General features: G+C 41.2%; 1 protein-coding gene across 2 annotated transcripts in view; it reads right to left on the bottom strand.

Moving 5' to 3' along the window:
• Positions 1 to 16,623, bottom strand: part of CLSTN2 (calsyntenin 2) — a 318,866-nt gene that overhangs the window by 69,752 nt on the left and 232,491 nt on the right. For both annotated transcript variants that reach the window (XM_036388422.2, XM_054515868.1), the window contains exons 3-4: positions 7,924 to 8,119; positions 6,158 to 6,366 (exon numbers count right to left, since the gene is read on the bottom strand). In XM_036388422.2, coding sequence (XP_036244315.1) covers positions 6,158 to 6,366; positions 7,924 to 8,084 — 370 coding nt within the window. In that variant the 5' untranslated portion in view covers positions 8,085 to 8,119. The remainder of the gene's footprint in view (positions 1 to 6,157; positions 6,367 to 7,923; positions 8,120 to 16,623) is intronic.

Raw genomic sequence — 16,623 nt, 5'->3', positions numbered from 1 at the left:
AGACAAGAGAAAGCAGAAAAATGCAGCTTCTTAAAAGATGACTTTCACTAAACTCCATTAATTTGACAAGTGAAGACTTTTAGCCGCTGTCTCTCTACATCCCACTCCTTTTCTTGTCAGAGCCCACCACTTTGCTTTTTACTACTACTACATTAAAGCCAAACCTAGGAGTTAATTGAAATGGATGCAAAACTTTCCAGGTCAGGCCTGAAGAAAGGCTGTTGTTTGGATTTAACACCACCTTCAGGTTCAGAACCTGTAGTTTAAATAGACCCTTGCATCTGCAGTTATAGGTCAGGCCCAATACCCCATTTACTGCTGGGTCTGAGTCTCTCCTGCTCTCTTTGTGGGCAGGGCACACAGGAGGACAAACCCTTCTCATATTTTAATGTCTTGAAAGGAAAAATGGAATGAGCTGCTGAAGGCTGATTTGTATCCAGGGCAGTGTCCTGCAGACTCTGGGGTTCTCTCTCTGGGGTACCTCATGTCACCAGGTGTTCTCAGGCCTACCATGGGCACAGATCTTTGCACCCCACAAGAACTGAAACAACCACATCAACTACTGTCAGAACTCAGTGCATCCCTCTGGGTGTCCAGAGCTGCTGGGACCCCTGCCAGGGGCTCAGAGACCCTGGCACACAGCCCAGAACACCTGGGGGTTTGATTATGACCCGTGGAGCAAATTACCAGCTTGGTATGAAGACCTGAAAGCCACAGAAGCTTAAATAGTGTAACAATAAAATTATCACTGGGTGAAGGGGTGGATTTTGGGGTTTTTAGAATGGGGGTTTTGGGGACAAGATGGAGGGACTTGGGCATGTCCAGCCTTTCTTCTTCTTCTCTATCTCCATCTTCTGCTGTGATGGTGGCACTTTTGGATTGGTCTAGAGTAGAAGCTCACTGTCTAACACAGGTGATAGGTATAGGAAAGCAATTGTAAACATGTTATCTGTAGTTTGTAGTATAAAGAGATAACACCGCCCCGGGGGCGGGCAGAGCGCCGCTGTCTGTCCTGCTGAGCGCACCTTGGCTGGACAGGAGAAAAATTTTTATAGATAAGATACAATAAACAACTCTGAGACTGAGAACTAAAGAACTCTGGCTCATTCTTCAAATGTGCAGGCCGGAACAGAGAATTTGCATGGGCTGTCTTGGGGCTGCAATAAACTGCAGAACTCCCAAGAAACGACTTCATTGGGTTTTGAGTTAGTGATTGACAAAACAATCTAATCGCCCATTTTACTACCTTGAGTTGCCTAATTAGTGGCTGCCTAAGAGGATTTAATGAAAAACTGCCACTCTATGTATATACTTAATTACTGACTTTATATCTGCTCAGTTCTTCTGTCCTATGTATATACTTAATTACTGACTTTATATCTGCTCAGTTCTTCTGTCCTTTCTCCATTATATTATTTCATATATGAATCTTTATATTTCCCTATTTGGTTCTTCTTAGTATTACTTTAGTCTGTGATCAGCAAAGATAATTCTCAAGAAACCAAAACTGTCCAAATTTTCGTTAGCAGACTGCAAAAATTTGAGTGGCACATTAACTGTCCTACAGGATTTATAAATCATTACAACATATTTACATTTCATTAAATCTATCTTCCAAGATCTGTATTTCATTATGGCCATTTCAGATTTGAACTACAAAGATTCTGACTCTTAGGTGTTGTTCTGGAAGGTCATTTGGATTACTTGCAGATGTTACCCAATAGTTTATTGATTTCCTAATATTTTTTTTCTTACCTCTGATGCTTTATGATTCTTTGGGTTTTTATAACTTAATCAATACAATTAAAAAGCTGACACAGAAGGAAAACACTATAAACACAGACTAAGTAACGTTTTAGAGATCAAAGTTTCTGTTTGCATCTCACCCACAGACAAAAAAGTAATTAATAACATTAAAAAGAGAACATTTTAATGGAGAAGTGCATTTCTACACAATGCAAAATTAGGCCATACATTTTTTATTCAGTTTTCCTAAATATCTGCCTTTCCCTGGAAATACCCAGAGCTATAACCAGTTTTCAAACAACAAAAAGCAGATCAGTGACTAGAGGAATATAAAAAGACCTTCCTGAGGACACAGGAGGACATTTACACCTCTGTTTCTTCAAAGTCAGTTTTGGGGATAGGTGGATATAAACATCCCTCTTTTATGGCTCTTCCACCTTACTTTGGAGCAGACACAAGAATGGGGAAAAACTTGACTGATTTAGTATGGCAATTCCCTCCTAAATTCCACAGTCACTAAATCAATCGATCTTCTTGTCAAAAAGGTTCATTTTTAAATGACAATGGAAATAGTCTGTCATTTAATAAAGCTATAAATATCAAATGCAGATGCTCAGCTATGAAGTTTGGCTTTACTTTTCTGGCAATATGAAGTGCGCACAGCTCCTACTGCAGCCCTCGGTGCTGTAAAGGGGGATCTTGTGAGGTCCTGTTCTGCCTAGGATTTGTAACCTGATAAAATCTGTATGGACTGGACAGGTGCCTGTCTCATCTTCACACTGAACAGTTTGAACACGCATTTGGGAAGTGCTCCCCTGAGCTAGGTGGCGAATAAGAACCATCCCCATTTTTGAGGTGAGACTAGGTCAGAGCTGTGACAGAATTTGTATTTATACCTGAGTTCCCAGATCATCTGGCCATAATACCTAACAAATAAAGCACAAGACACATATGTGAATTAAAATGGGTTTTGCTGCCATTCTGATAGATCTGTGCATTGTGGTTTAATTTTTCTGTCACCTGATAAGAGCCTACACAATATTGCTGCAGTAACTGACTTGATTTGGATTCTCTGCTAAGGATAAAATGAGATTAATCTGCATGCAATACTACTTTAAAACATATTACACCTTATACCTTTAATCACAGTTCTTTGCTCAGCAAAGCATAGATTTGTCCTCTGCCTTTACATGCCTGTGTTTTATGACTCAGAGTTCATTGCCCTCTGAGTTGGGCTCATCATACACGAGACTGATTTTTACTAGTGCTATAGTTTCAGAACACAAAGTAATTTATCCACAAGGAAATCACATACCAAGGGCCAGAGTTCCCAAAGATAACTGAGAAGTTTTATATTACCTTCCCAAAGTGCCTAAGCTACCAGGACCTGCAGGAAATACCCTCAGGCTGATGCTGCTTCCTGTGCCCACTCACTCCTGCCTCCCATGGAGTGGGGATGAGGCAGCCTGTGCACCAACACCTGAGCCTGCAGGGCTCTCTCTGCCTCTCAACAAACCTTCCCCAATGTGTAATTCAATTTTTCAAGCCCACAAAAATGCTCCATGCATGGATCTAGGGACAAGAAGTAAGTTTTACCTAACAAGACACTGACCTGTCAAAAGAAAAAGAGCTGATGATTTAGCTTCATCTTTTTACAGACCTACATTTAGGGTTAGTTTCCTATATTGGTCATGAAAAAGTCCACCATCCGGGGCAGACAGTGGCATGTTTTCCTCACAATTCACCCTCACCTCCATCTTTTGGGGCCCCTTGCAATATTTAGATTTGATTTTAAGGTATTTACTTATCCTCCTTCTGAGCAATGAAGCTCCACATGTAGGTGACTGAAAAGCATAAAAAAATCATAACCTGCAGGAGACCTAAGAACCCAGATTTGTATTTCACAATGGCTAAAAAAAAAACCCTGTTAACAAAATCCTAATCAGCACAGTATTACCAGACAGTCCCAGGCATCTCATACATCTATTTTAACCACCCGACTGGGAACAAAAATGGGCATGTTTCCATAGAATTTGCACCACAGAAAGTTTCTATCAGCTGCCATAGTGAGACATTCTCAGCAGTGAAATGCGTTGGAACTAAGCAACATATTTTTGTCACAAAATAAAAGTATAGTCATCTATTCTAACTTTGTCTCTAATCCCAATGGGTTTAAGCAATTACCATTATCTTAAAAAATTGCAAATTAGACTGCAATTACTGTTGGTTGTGGCAGCACTGTTCTTTTAGTGAACAAATAGATCAAAAATATTAATTGAACTCATGACCAAGAAACTGCAAGTATTGCAACCTTATACCAATTATTCACTGCAGGCTTTGAAGTCACATTTGAATCAATGATTTTTCTCATTGCCTTTGCTGAAAAGCAGGTCCCAGGCACATGAGGACAAAGATGTAACCAAGGACTCCTGACATTTCCTATGCTTTTGATCATATCTCTGACTGTAAAAAGACATGAGCACTCCTGAAGCAGCTGCTCTGTGTGATAGGAGCTGAAAAGGCATGAGTAGTAGAAATGCCTACTCTGTATCACACCAATTTCAGGGTATTCTCTGTCCCTTATATCTGCCACAAACCCCACAGGAAGTTTTGAGACAACGTGTGACTCCCCCAAGTACCATCCTTCACACAGACATGTCATGTGGAGCCTTGGAAAAATCTGGATTCAGAGACAAAGAACTTTCTTTTATGACAACATGGGAAATCTCAGTTAGAAAAAAAGCCATGGAGAGGAAAATCTTCTAGGGAATTGCCTCCAAATATGTCCTTCCAAATTCCCAGTTGCTGTAAAAATTCCTTTGTGCAGTTCTCTGGATTCTCAAGAACCCTCAGGGTTACTGTGCCAGCTGCCCTCATTTACTCAAACACAAACATATTCCTCATGATTGCACTTCCCATACCATACACTTGCTTCCCAGTGTGTGATAACGAGATGGATTTCTCCCCAATGTCAGTAAAACTTATTGATGTAACAGGTTACTATCTTCTGATGCTCATCTGTGCATTGTGCAAGAACTGAACAAATATAGATGAATAAATTTTGAACAGGGTAAAGAGTTTTTATAAAACATCTCAACATGAAAATGACTGCTCAGAGAAAACAGCAGCTCCATGCATGCTTTCAATTTACAATTTGGCCAAAAATCAGATTTAACTTCCAAACTGTACTCTCCTCCAACAAACATGATTAAATGTTTCTGGTAGGAGAGATAAATCAGAGCACTGCTGGGTATGCACACAGGGTGTTGCTTCAAGGGAAGCTATTCTGTATAATCTCAAGCAAGCAGAGAATGGGAGGAAGGACCTTCCACACACTTTTCATGCAACTCCATCATCATTCCCAAACTCAGTTCCATGTTCTTTGCTGATCCAGGAAGCTGACATACAAGGCCACTAAGATCAAAAGCTACTGTATATGGAAAACTTAATACGGTTTATTATTTTCACTAAAATATAAAATATTTACTTTTGAAAAACAACTAAAACAAACCAACAAAAACTTAAGAAATGGTACTTATTCTCTGTTGTTCTTCTATTTCTAGAGTCCCATACTGTTGCATTGTTGTTGTCTATTCTAGAGTCCCATAATGCTATTGTTATCTGATTTCTAAAGTCCATACCTCCTCAGTGACTTCTTATGGCTGCAGATCTGCACAGCACAGACTCCTTCTTCTGCACACTATTCTCTCTCAGGTCAGGGCTCCTCCAAGGCTCTCCCTGACTGGCCAACCCGCCCCCTTTTATCCCAGTTATCTTCATTGGTCACAGCTGCAGCCCAATTAAGGACATCGCAGCTGCAGCCCATCAAGGACAACCAGGGCAAAGCCTCTGTACAGATATTCAAGTACAATACTTCTATTTTGCTAGGACTCAAAGGCCACCTCTATAATTCTCCAAAGTACATGCTCTTCCATGCTGCAGAATATTGGATCCACTTCAGGAAGCACCACAACTGGGCAGGTCTGTGGACCCATGATCCTAAAATCTTTAACAATCAATAAACATATGCAGAATATTGCTATATTCGGGTTCTGATTCAGGAAATTTAGGGGAATAGGACTGGCTGTAATCCAGTAAATGACCCCTGCATTGGGGAATACATGCTGCCTTGGGGAATGCCATCACTTGGATGGGAAACAGTATCTGAGACAATCAGGAGAATGGACCAGGTGACCAAGAATCATGCTGCTCACCTAAATCTGGTGGTTTGATTGCATGGCTTTCTCTCCCAGCAGTACACAAAAGGGATGGAATTGCTCAGTGTGAGGATTCCTCTGCTCTCAGAGACGAGAACAGGATTTCTCTCTGGAGTTCCCTCTCCAGCCAGGTGATCAGCTCGTGCCCCAAGCACTGCCAGCCCTGCAGACAGCCCCGCTGTGGCCACACTCACCGTTCCTGTCGATGGCAAAGGGAACATCCGTGGTGACAATCTCGTAGTTGCAGATCTGGCTGTACTGGGGGGAGCAGTCCTCGTCCGTGGCTTCCACCTGCAGGATGCTGTCATAGATCTTCCCCTCTGTCACTGAGGCCTTGTACATGCTCTCCTTGAATGCTGGGGAGAACTCATTGACATCCTTTACCTGGATATGGACTACTGCCCTAAAACAGGCGCAGAAAATATCAAAGAGAAAAGTTAATTTATTGTGACGCTTCACTAACAGTTTATTTTCAAAACACTTGAAAAGACTAACAAAGCATATCTAGAAAACTATGTAAACCCCTATTAAAATGAGATACTAGAATTTTTATGTTTCATTTGCCCAATTTAGTATCTTAAGTGGCACTAGTTAAATGTCCATTGCCATGTAGGGAGAGAGTTTTATGGTGTTTGCTATTAAAATCTGCCCCCAAAAATGAACCCTAGCAGAAAGCCAATGATATCATTACACAGTAAAATAAGACACAGTAGTCTTCCATACCCACCACCTAAAAATGAGCAGTTTACAAGCATTCTTCCATATTCAGTAAGGCTCTCACCTTCTGCTGATGACAATTATCTAATCCTTCAAGTAGTTACAACACTGCACATGTATTTAGTGAGTAAACCCCAGAGGCCTTGCTTTGGAAGGCTTTGCTTTCTGGTTTGATAGGCAGGGTGACAGAGGGACACAAAAGGGATGTTCTGGAGCAACAGCAGAGCTGCAATGAAGGCTGGGACCCCAGGCAGCATGGCTGAGCGTGTGCTACGAGACAAGACCTGGTGACTGTGGGCCAGACTTCATTTAGTCAAGATTAGACCAAAATTTTCCATAACTGGATTTCTACCAGATTGTTACTGATGTGAGAGGGGGAAACATAATAAAATTTGATACTGTGAAGCAAAACCTGTTTCTGTGATTTGGTGGTTATCTGCTATTGCAGGCTTCCTCCTAACTCTGTATTCTTTTAAATATCCTGAAAACTTCAGCTTGCATTACAGACCTAATTAAACTTTTAATTGTCGTATGTCCTGGATGAGCAAAAGGAAGAATGATTACTATAAATCATTTATTATAATGGCTCTCAGCAAAATGAACTATTTGTACAGCACTTATATATCTACGTGAGTTAAATTCATCTTCAATGACAAATGATCTGGAGCTTCGTTTCATGAATTCAAAGGGGAAAAAAGCCACTGTGCCACCTAAGCTTATTCAGGGAATCGGCTCCACAGTAAAAAGTACCACCTACTGACCTTCAATACATTCCACTTCAGAGGACTTCACTTTCTCTGAGACTTGTTGGACAAAAGCTGAGGTCAGACGCCATTCAAATGTGACACTGCTCAGCTTATGGCATAGATATACTAAAAAAAGGGGATGACTCCTCTTTTCTTACCATTTGAAATGAGATGAACAGAGAGAAAACCTATTTAGAAATTGCAAATATCAATTGAAAGCCAGTTTCTATGACCTGGATGTATTCAACATGAAAGCACAAATGGAAAATATAAACCAAATCTGAGATGCATTTATCCACTTGAATGGGGATCTTGTCCAAAGCTTTAACTGAAGCAAACAAAAAGAAATATATTTTCTACTAGGACAAAGCAATGAAAAAATGGGTGGAATATTTCAACTATGATTTATCTTTACTTGCTTTCTACCTGAAACAACATAGACTGTGGAGTAAATGTATGCCAAAGCAAAAGAATATTTTTTTCTCATTTTCACTCACTTGTGAGATTTCTTCCAGTTGGTTCCACCTGGCCCTGACCCACAGTCATAGGCCTGGACGATGAATGTGTATTCCTTCTGCAGCTCACAGTCAATGGGACTCTTTGCTCGAAGCTGACCTTCTCCAGATGTCTTGTTCAGCACAATGGCCTCGAAGGGCATCTCTTGCCCATGGATTTTAAAAGCACAAATTTCACCTGTGAAGAACAGCAGAAAACAATCATAACTGGGGGCAGGGGGGTGGGTCAAAGTCTTATGCACTTGAGAGACATGTGCAAAGTTCATTTGTATTTCACCTGCTTTTCCAGAGGAGGGAAATACAGACTGAGGCACCAGGTCATTGTGTATCCAAAAGGGCCATTAAGCAGGTGTTGTGCAGTGGGATGTGCTGAGTGCAGCTCTAGGCAAACTCCTCCCTCTTCCTCTGTCAGTACTAAATGGTTTCTGAAAGCCCCAGAGGCCATTCCATATGGTACCAACAGCAACAGTGAGCTAAATTATATTAGAGCTAAATTAGGAGACTGTATTTATTTAAAGGAAATAACAAAAAGAAAAATAGATAATACTTCAGAGGTGGTCCTTTTTTAACTGCTGTCACTCCTTGAGCCACTTGAGCTGCCAAGGTGGTAGCTGTGCAGATTCTTGCAGTTTAGTTTCCCAACAGTGGAAAAACTAATGGTGCAGAACATGGGCACATTCAAAATACATCCTGCTTTATTTACAGACATACATCAGCTTTGGATCAGAAGCAGTTGAAGGCACACCAAAAAGTGTCCCTTTTGGACATCTCAGTTACCCGCCCACATTCTCACTCTCATACATGAGAGCCTTCTTGGCAGCAGCTCACTCTGCCTCCAAACTCTTTCCTGATACAATAGATCCATAGCATCTCCCAGACGAGTACTAGAGAACAGAACAGATGATCCAGCAAGGACTAATAAAATTGATTTGGTCACAAAAGACAGCATAAAGGATATTGTGAGAATATGAGACTGGAAAGGGAAAAAAGACCCAATTTCTGGTGTTCCTTTTTTTATCCTTCATAATGATAGCAAGGATATGCACATGGAGCTAATTTTATTTTATTTTTAGTTCAGTCTCTATATCCTGCTCCTATGCAAGATACTCCAGAATCCAACTTTAAAAATGAAATATTTATATAAAGATCAATATGACTTAAATATTTTTATGACACATTAAACACATGCTCTTTTATGAGCAAGTCAGTCTCGGGACATACATTATAGATTCCAAGCCATCTCCCACTCACATAATCCTTTTCCATTTATTTCCAATTTACAGTTGCAGCCTTTTGAAAATCTCCTTGCCAATCATATCCGAGCCAAGTGCCAAATTCTAAATTAACTCTGAATCTATGATCTCTAATTCAGGCTAGATTCCTGTTGCTCTATTACAATATATTGTTTATTTTTGCAAAAGAGAACAGACGGTGACTTTTACAAAGTGCTGAAGTTCATAATTCCTATTATGTGTGAAAAATTGAAAATGGCAAGGGCGTGTGTGCAGGGAGGGTGAGGATTAGGTATGGAGGCATAAACACAGAATTTTAGAATATTTCCTCAACTATCATCGCACTGGCTTCCCTTTATGACCACAGGAGCTGAGGCTTTGCTCAGCTACATCCACTGACGTTTAGGCAGACGAATCCCACACCACACAATTGCAATCAATCCTGTGAATGCCTTTAAAGGACCAGCACACACTTGTTTTGGTAATTATGAGGTGCTGAAAACATACACTAAGCATTGCTTACACATTTTCCTGCTGTCCCCTCTCTCTCCAGGGGTGTGAAAGGGCTGTGGAGTTTCCCTGGACAAAGCTGTGCTCTTGTCCAGGCTCTCTGCTCTTCACTCTCAGTGAGCTCAAATATTCAGGCTACAGAAGAAGCAATGGACTTTAGCCTGAGAAGCAGATTTTCAACAGGACTAACACCTTGCACATCCATAAAAGCAGGCTGCACAGTGATAATGAACTGTGCACAGGGGCCAAAGCACAAGATGAAGAGAAGGCTGAAGGGAAGCAGCCTGTTCAGCTTTTATCACAGGCACTGATCCCTGAGTTTGTATCCCACTGCTGTCACACACAACCTTTGAAAAAAATTATCTGCATTTCCTTGTAACTTCAAAACAAAACATTCATCTAAAATGATATTGTGGATTTCAGCTTTGTTTTAATTGAAAACAAAATAAACCAGTGCAAACATGGGAAATCTAATGGCAAATACTGTTTGTCGTGTTCTATAAAGACTGGCCTTCATAGTTCCCTAATAAAGTTTTCCTCAGATGCACAATCCATCACCAAAAATCCTAACTTCAGTGGTTTGTCTTTATTATTTTATTGATCCACTGTTTGATTGCAAACAAGACAGCATTTGCAGACATCCAAGCTACAGTTCTTAAAAAGCAGAAATAGTTGGGGGAAAAAAAGGTCTCTCAGCCCTAATCTAAATATTAATAATTTTTCCCTCCCCAAAGGCAGTGCCCTAATGCAAAGCAATCATAGAAGCAGCACATGTTCCAATTAGTTCTCATCAAATATTTTAGAAGTCTCCATATCCTGCTCCTATGCAAGATACTCCAGCATTAAATATGACTCTAATTTTGCCTCCATATTCCCATTTGCCAAAAATAAAACAATGACAGCTGCCTGGAAATGATGAGATATTTGTAAACACACTGCAAGAAACCCAACATGCACTTCCAGAATGTGGCTACAGAAACCTGCTTATTTGAAAACAACTGGAAATGTTGTTAAAAATTGGGTAAGATTTTTTTTCAAAGGAAGGGCTTTACTGCTGTTTCCAAAGAAATGAACTAACACTGTCAAACAATTTCAATGTATAGGATCATGACTTTTTAAAAAGATGTCTTAATGGCTGTATTGCAAATGGAAATCATAACAGAGTTGTAAGAGCTGTAACAAAGCAGAATGTTAAGTAAGGTCCACTGCCAGACACAAAGACATTGACAGATATATAGAAATACTCTTATTAAGCATTACAAACAGTGCATTTAAAATGAAACAGATACTACTTCTCATTCTTAAATAGAGCTGCAGGGCTTTATTTTAAGCCAGCTGAGCTAACCCCAGACTGTCAGAGATCAGACAGCTACAGAAGCTGAGCTGGGCAGCATCACAGACCTTTTGGCCCTGGTACAGTGAAAGCCAAGGGAGAGATAAACTCGAGGCAGGAACAGAAGTGAAGACATCATGTATGGTCACTCTGACACTGACCACTCTGGTGAGGGGAGATGCAAAAAGGACTTTATGGCAAAAGAGATAACAAAGGACATTACTAGCAGAAGAAGAATAATCAGAAGATTGTGTTTCTGAAGGGGACCAGTGTCACAGACATCTTTTATGAAAAATCCTTTCCTTAGGATTTTTCCTCCTGAGAAGCTGAGAGGCCTCAGGAACAAAATGTAACCAATGGTTATCTGCTGCTGTGGAATGCAACAGGTGCATCTGGGATTGGGCTCATGTGGTTGTTTCTAATTAATGGCCAATCACAGTCAGCTGGCTCGGACTCTGTCTGAGCCACAAGCCTTTGTCATCATTCCTTCTTTCCTATTCTATTCTTAGCTAGCCTTCTGAGGAAATCCTTTCTTCTATTATTTTAGTATAGTTTTAATATAATATATATCATAAAATAATAAATCAAGCCTTCTGAAACATGGAGTCAGATCCTCATCTCTTCCCTCATACTAAGACCCCTGTGAACACGGTCACAGACCAGGACAAAGGGGTCAAAATGGAAAATTTTGTATGAATGTAGTGACCTGTAAATTCTGGTAAACTGTGTAATAAATGGCTTTGCTTTGCTGGCATAAGTGGAGTCCATGTCAGTCAATCCTTGCACCAGACATACATGATGCCAATGGGAACTGTGCCAAGCTTATCTTACTTACTGGGGTCTTTTAGGTAAGTGTGAGTTTGTAAATCACTGGAGAAAAGGGAGGCAGGATTTCCCTCCTACTCAGACTCACCACTGAAGCTGCAGGACCTTTGCACCCCTCTGCAAGGCTGAAATAATGAGAGTGCAAACTGGGACATCGTTTTTCTCCCAAGAGACAACCCAGCAAAATTCTGTGCTTTGTTCTTCATTTCATTTGAATGGGTTTGTGAGCAGGTGGATATAGGATTTTGTGATCAATGGTGGTAGCACTGAATTACTAAAAAAAAAGGATAAGCTGGAAACACTGTGTAAAGGTGGAAGCACATTCATGAAATCCTATAGCAATTGCCAAGGCAGAGGGAAAATTTCTCTTCTCCCAGGCCAGGAGGCACACTCTGAGGGCTTCCAGTTGCTTCCTATAAAACCTTCTGGTTACAGGCCTGAACTCTGCTGAGAGTTTCACTTTAATACATGCTTTAACTAAACTCTGGACATGTTTTTTCTTCAAATTTTTCAGACTATCATTAGCCATAAGCACCTATTATTTTGAAGTTTACATTCTTTTAAGTTTTAAAGCTGTGGTAGATCCCTATGTTACTACTCCAGGGGTAATAAGGATATTATTTCCTCTGTAAAAATTATAATAGCCTGAAAAAAAGCTACTGATGGTTCATAATTACTGTAACATAGCCAACAAATTTATCCACTGTTTGGAAATTGATAAAGACAATGTTTCACATTCAGTCACATTTGCATGCAAGATTTAGTGATTATAAGCCTTGATCAATAAAATTGTATTACAAATTACTGTGCTTTATATGAAACACCAGATTCATGCTTCTTCCAGTAAAATAATAATCCCCAATGTTACTCCTTTAATAACTACACAGCCTCATTCACTTGAAATCAATTTCAGAAGTTATTAGGAAACACTGAGGATTATTTGACTTTTCACAGCTCCCTTTCTACTTCCTCAGCCTTCACTACACCAAGAATACTGAAGACTTCAGATGGAAAGCTGGGATCTCTGACATTCCATCACTGGCATCAATAGTTAAGAAAGACACAAGTTAGGTGTGAATCAGGAATCAGCACATGCTGTTTCACTGTGCTGGCTGAGGTTCAGCAAGGCCAAGCTGGGCCACCAGGAGCCTGCAGTGCTCCAGGCTGGGGCACAGTGGCTGACAATGCCTGACAGCACCTGTGGGTGCTGGTCAACAGTGGCTGGACACGAGCCAGGTGTGCCCAGGTGGCCCAAAAAGCCAATGGCACCTGGCCTGGACCAGTGTGGCCACCAGCACCAGTGACTGCCCCCTGTACTCAGCACTGGGGCAGCCACACACCAAACCCCAGGCCCAGTTCTGGGTCCCTCACTGCAAGAAAGACCCTGAGGGGCTGCAGTGAGTCCAGAGAGGGGAACTGAGCTGGGGAAGGGCTGGAGCACAAGGCTGGTGAGGAGCAGCTGGGGGAGCTGGAGGGGGCTCAGCCTGCAGAAATGGAGGCTCAGGGGAGACCTCAGTGCTCTCTGAGAGGAGGCTCTCGTGGGATGGGAGTCAGTCTCTTCTCCAAGATAACAACTGACAGGGTCAGTAAATGGTTCAAAATGTGTGGGAACCCAGAACATCCCTCTGGCTGTCCAGGACCCCTGCCAGGGGGGGTCAGAAGCCCTGGCACACAGCCCAGAACACCTGTGGGTTTGGATATGACCCATGGAGCAAATTACCAACCTTAGATGAAGATCAGCAAGCCACAACAGTTTAGGTAGAATAATAGTGAAGTTATCACGGGGTGGAAAAGTAGATTTTGGGGTTTTTGGTATGGGGGTTCAGGGGGCAAGATGGAGGGAACTGGGTGTGTCCAGCCTTTCTCCTTCTTCTTCTTGGCCTCCATCTTCTGCTGTGATGGTGGCACTTTGGGATTGGTTTAGAGTAGAAGCTCACTGTCTAACACAGGTGATGGGTATTGGGAAGTAATTGTAAACATTGTACACATTGTAGTTTTTAGTATAAAGACATAACCCCACCCCAGGGGCAGGCAGAGTGCCTGGAACTGTCCTGCTGGATGGACCTCGGCAGGACAGGAGAAAGAATTTTATAGATAAGAAACAATAAATAACCTTGAGACCGAGAAATGAAGAGCCCTGACTCCTTCTTCAAGTGCCAGGCTGGGAAAAGAGACTTTAACAATCTCGGGGTCACTCTGACAAGCTAGAGATCCCGACAAAGTTGCACCAGGGGAGGTTTAGATTGGATGTTAGGAAAGAAATGTTTCCATCAGAAGTGTGGGTCAGGCTCTGGCACAGGGTGCTCAGGGCAGCAGTGGCATCACCATCCCTAGAGGGATTCAAAAGCCATGTAAATGTGGCACTCAGGGATATGGGTTAGTGGTGGCTTGGAACTGCTGGGTTATTGCTGGACTCAATAATTCTACAGGTTGGACTCAATAAGTTTTCCAGCCTCAGTGAAAACTGCGTGCTCAAGCAAACTCGTGCTTCCTTACGGAATGGAGATCACACTGCTGTGTCCAGGACACGTCTGGATGTGTGACTACACACATGGACTTGTTCCTGAAACCATCTGTTAACTTGAACTATGTTTTAAAGAGATGAATTGTTTCCCTCAAGTGCTATGAAATGATGCAGCTCCACAATACAGAGATGCTACAGAAAAAGTATAGGGGTGACAAAGAGGTCACATCTCACTAAATGGCAGAGAAAGCACACAAAAGTGGTCTAAAAGCTCAGCAAGAAGAAAAGCTTCAATTCTATCTTGTACCATTTAGGTAGCAGTAAATCAAACATGAAGCTCAAATCTCTGGGAAACCAGGCTTCATTAGTTTGCTGCTGACAAAATTACTCATTTACATTCATATCCTGTTCTAATTTTATTACTCTCTGGACTTTTATTACACTTTCACGTGGGTTTTTCTCCAACATGCAAATCAACACAGATAACCCTTTATTTAAAATTAAGGTTGCAGTTTTATACTTCCTGAGGTAAGCACAGAGACCCTGGAAGATCCCAAAGTGCCTAAGAATCAAAAGTCCCAGGATCCCATGGCAAATCCACTCCCACCTTGAAGGAGACAAAGCCCCTGCTCAGAACTGATACATATCAAGTTTTGATGCAAAGAACAGGCAGAAATGCCATGATCAAAGTGTTACAGTGACCTCCCAAGCTTTGCACACGAATGACAATAACACTGCTGTTTCCTTAGGTGTGTCCTTCAAGAAGGGGTGTCCTAATTCAGCTCCACGGATCCATCAAGTCCTAACCGAGGTATCTGACTGCCACCACTAAAGAGGAATCTCCATACACTACATGCCACCAGCAGCCTTCCAAGAATTTTATATCATGTGTGGGTTTGCTTGAGGCATGACTCTCCTCTTGTTCTAACTAAAAGTTTGTCAACAAAACTGAAGTACTCTCAGTATGAATCCAATTTGAATCTTTAAGGCTTTACATGCAGATGGAAATATAAACACAGACATGCTGTTCTTGGAAAATTTATCAGCAAAGATTTCTCCTGGCACTTTGATGGCCACCTGCAAATAAGTACCTGCTGGGACACTGCTCAGTTTGCTGTTTTCTCAGAAATACAGCACTGACCCACGACCTGCTGTCACTGTCAGATTTTCCAATAACTTTTTTTAGGGGTTTCTGTTTCTTTGCTTTTTTTTTTTATTTATTTTTATAATCCAGCCTTCCACAATAACAGTTGTATACAAGTTTCCCTGCCTGGAATCCTGCAAACACCTCCTGCAGTGCAGAGCTGGTGACCTTTTGAGTGTCTCCATGCCACTGGGAAGGTTCACAGCTTTGACAAGTTTTTCTATCACAGGCTGTTGCTACTGTTTAAATAATTACTGAATGCAGAAGGTTATGTTTTGAAGGAAGAAAGGGCGGTTGTTTGGGAAAATGAGGCAAAATAATAATCAAAAAAAGATGTAAAATATCTGTAAAGATAGGAAAAAAATTAAGGTAATAACTACTGTATATGCTTTTCCAGCTCATTTAAGTCAATACTATTAAACTCACACTGCAATACTAAATTCCAGGAAGCAATACTGAAATCATGAATAGAGGGAGGAATTCATGCCTTAATACCAAAAATTGTTATTTCATCATATCTAATTTTATGGGCAACACGCTCTGCAAAGAAAGAGCATAAATCCACTGCTACACTCCCTGTGCCATGGATTTGAAACTGGAAGAGGGGAAAGCTGCACTTGCACTTCAAGCATTGGTGCCATAAGCTCACACCAAATGAGCCAGACCTCATCCTTCTCCTGAAGCAGGGACCAGCTGCTCGGGATAAAGACAGTTCTGTGGGCAGCATAAAGACAGCAGTGATATCTGGGTTTCCTCCTGGCTCCACAGTAAATTTCCCTGATCTACAATTTTGTTTACATAGAAGTTGCTTACAAAGTGTGATTTTTCTGGACAAACTGTGATTTTAGTGAGATATCTGACCACATTGCTCTGTTGGAATCCCCAGCTGCTGAGATGCACACCACGTCCCACTCAGGTCTGCACTCCACCTCAAATGATGGAGAACTGATAGATGTTTGTTTGAAAACTGCAATAAGCCTTGAGGTGGATTAGAAAAGTAAGTAACAAGGAGATAAATGCTTGTGCACATAAAGATGTAGTTAATTAATTAATTAATTAATTACTGACTGCCTTTTGCAAACACCCTCTACTCTATAAGCATAGAAATATAAAATATTTTCTTTCCTTCCTCCCATCAATCAAACCCTTACCAAATTAACACTCCATTGCAATT

This window comes from Molothrus ater, chromosome 10 (assembly GCF_012460135.2).
Source record: "Molothrus ater isolate BHLD 08-10-18 breed brown headed cowbird chromosome 10, BPBGC_Mater_1.1, whole genome shotgun sequence".
Lineage (NCBI taxonomy): Eukaryota > Metazoa > Chordata > Aves > Passeriformes > Icteridae > Molothrus > Molothrus ater.
The sequence above is the reverse complement of the archived record's forward strand: the minus strand, read 5'-3'. Positions and strand labels throughout refer to the sequence as shown.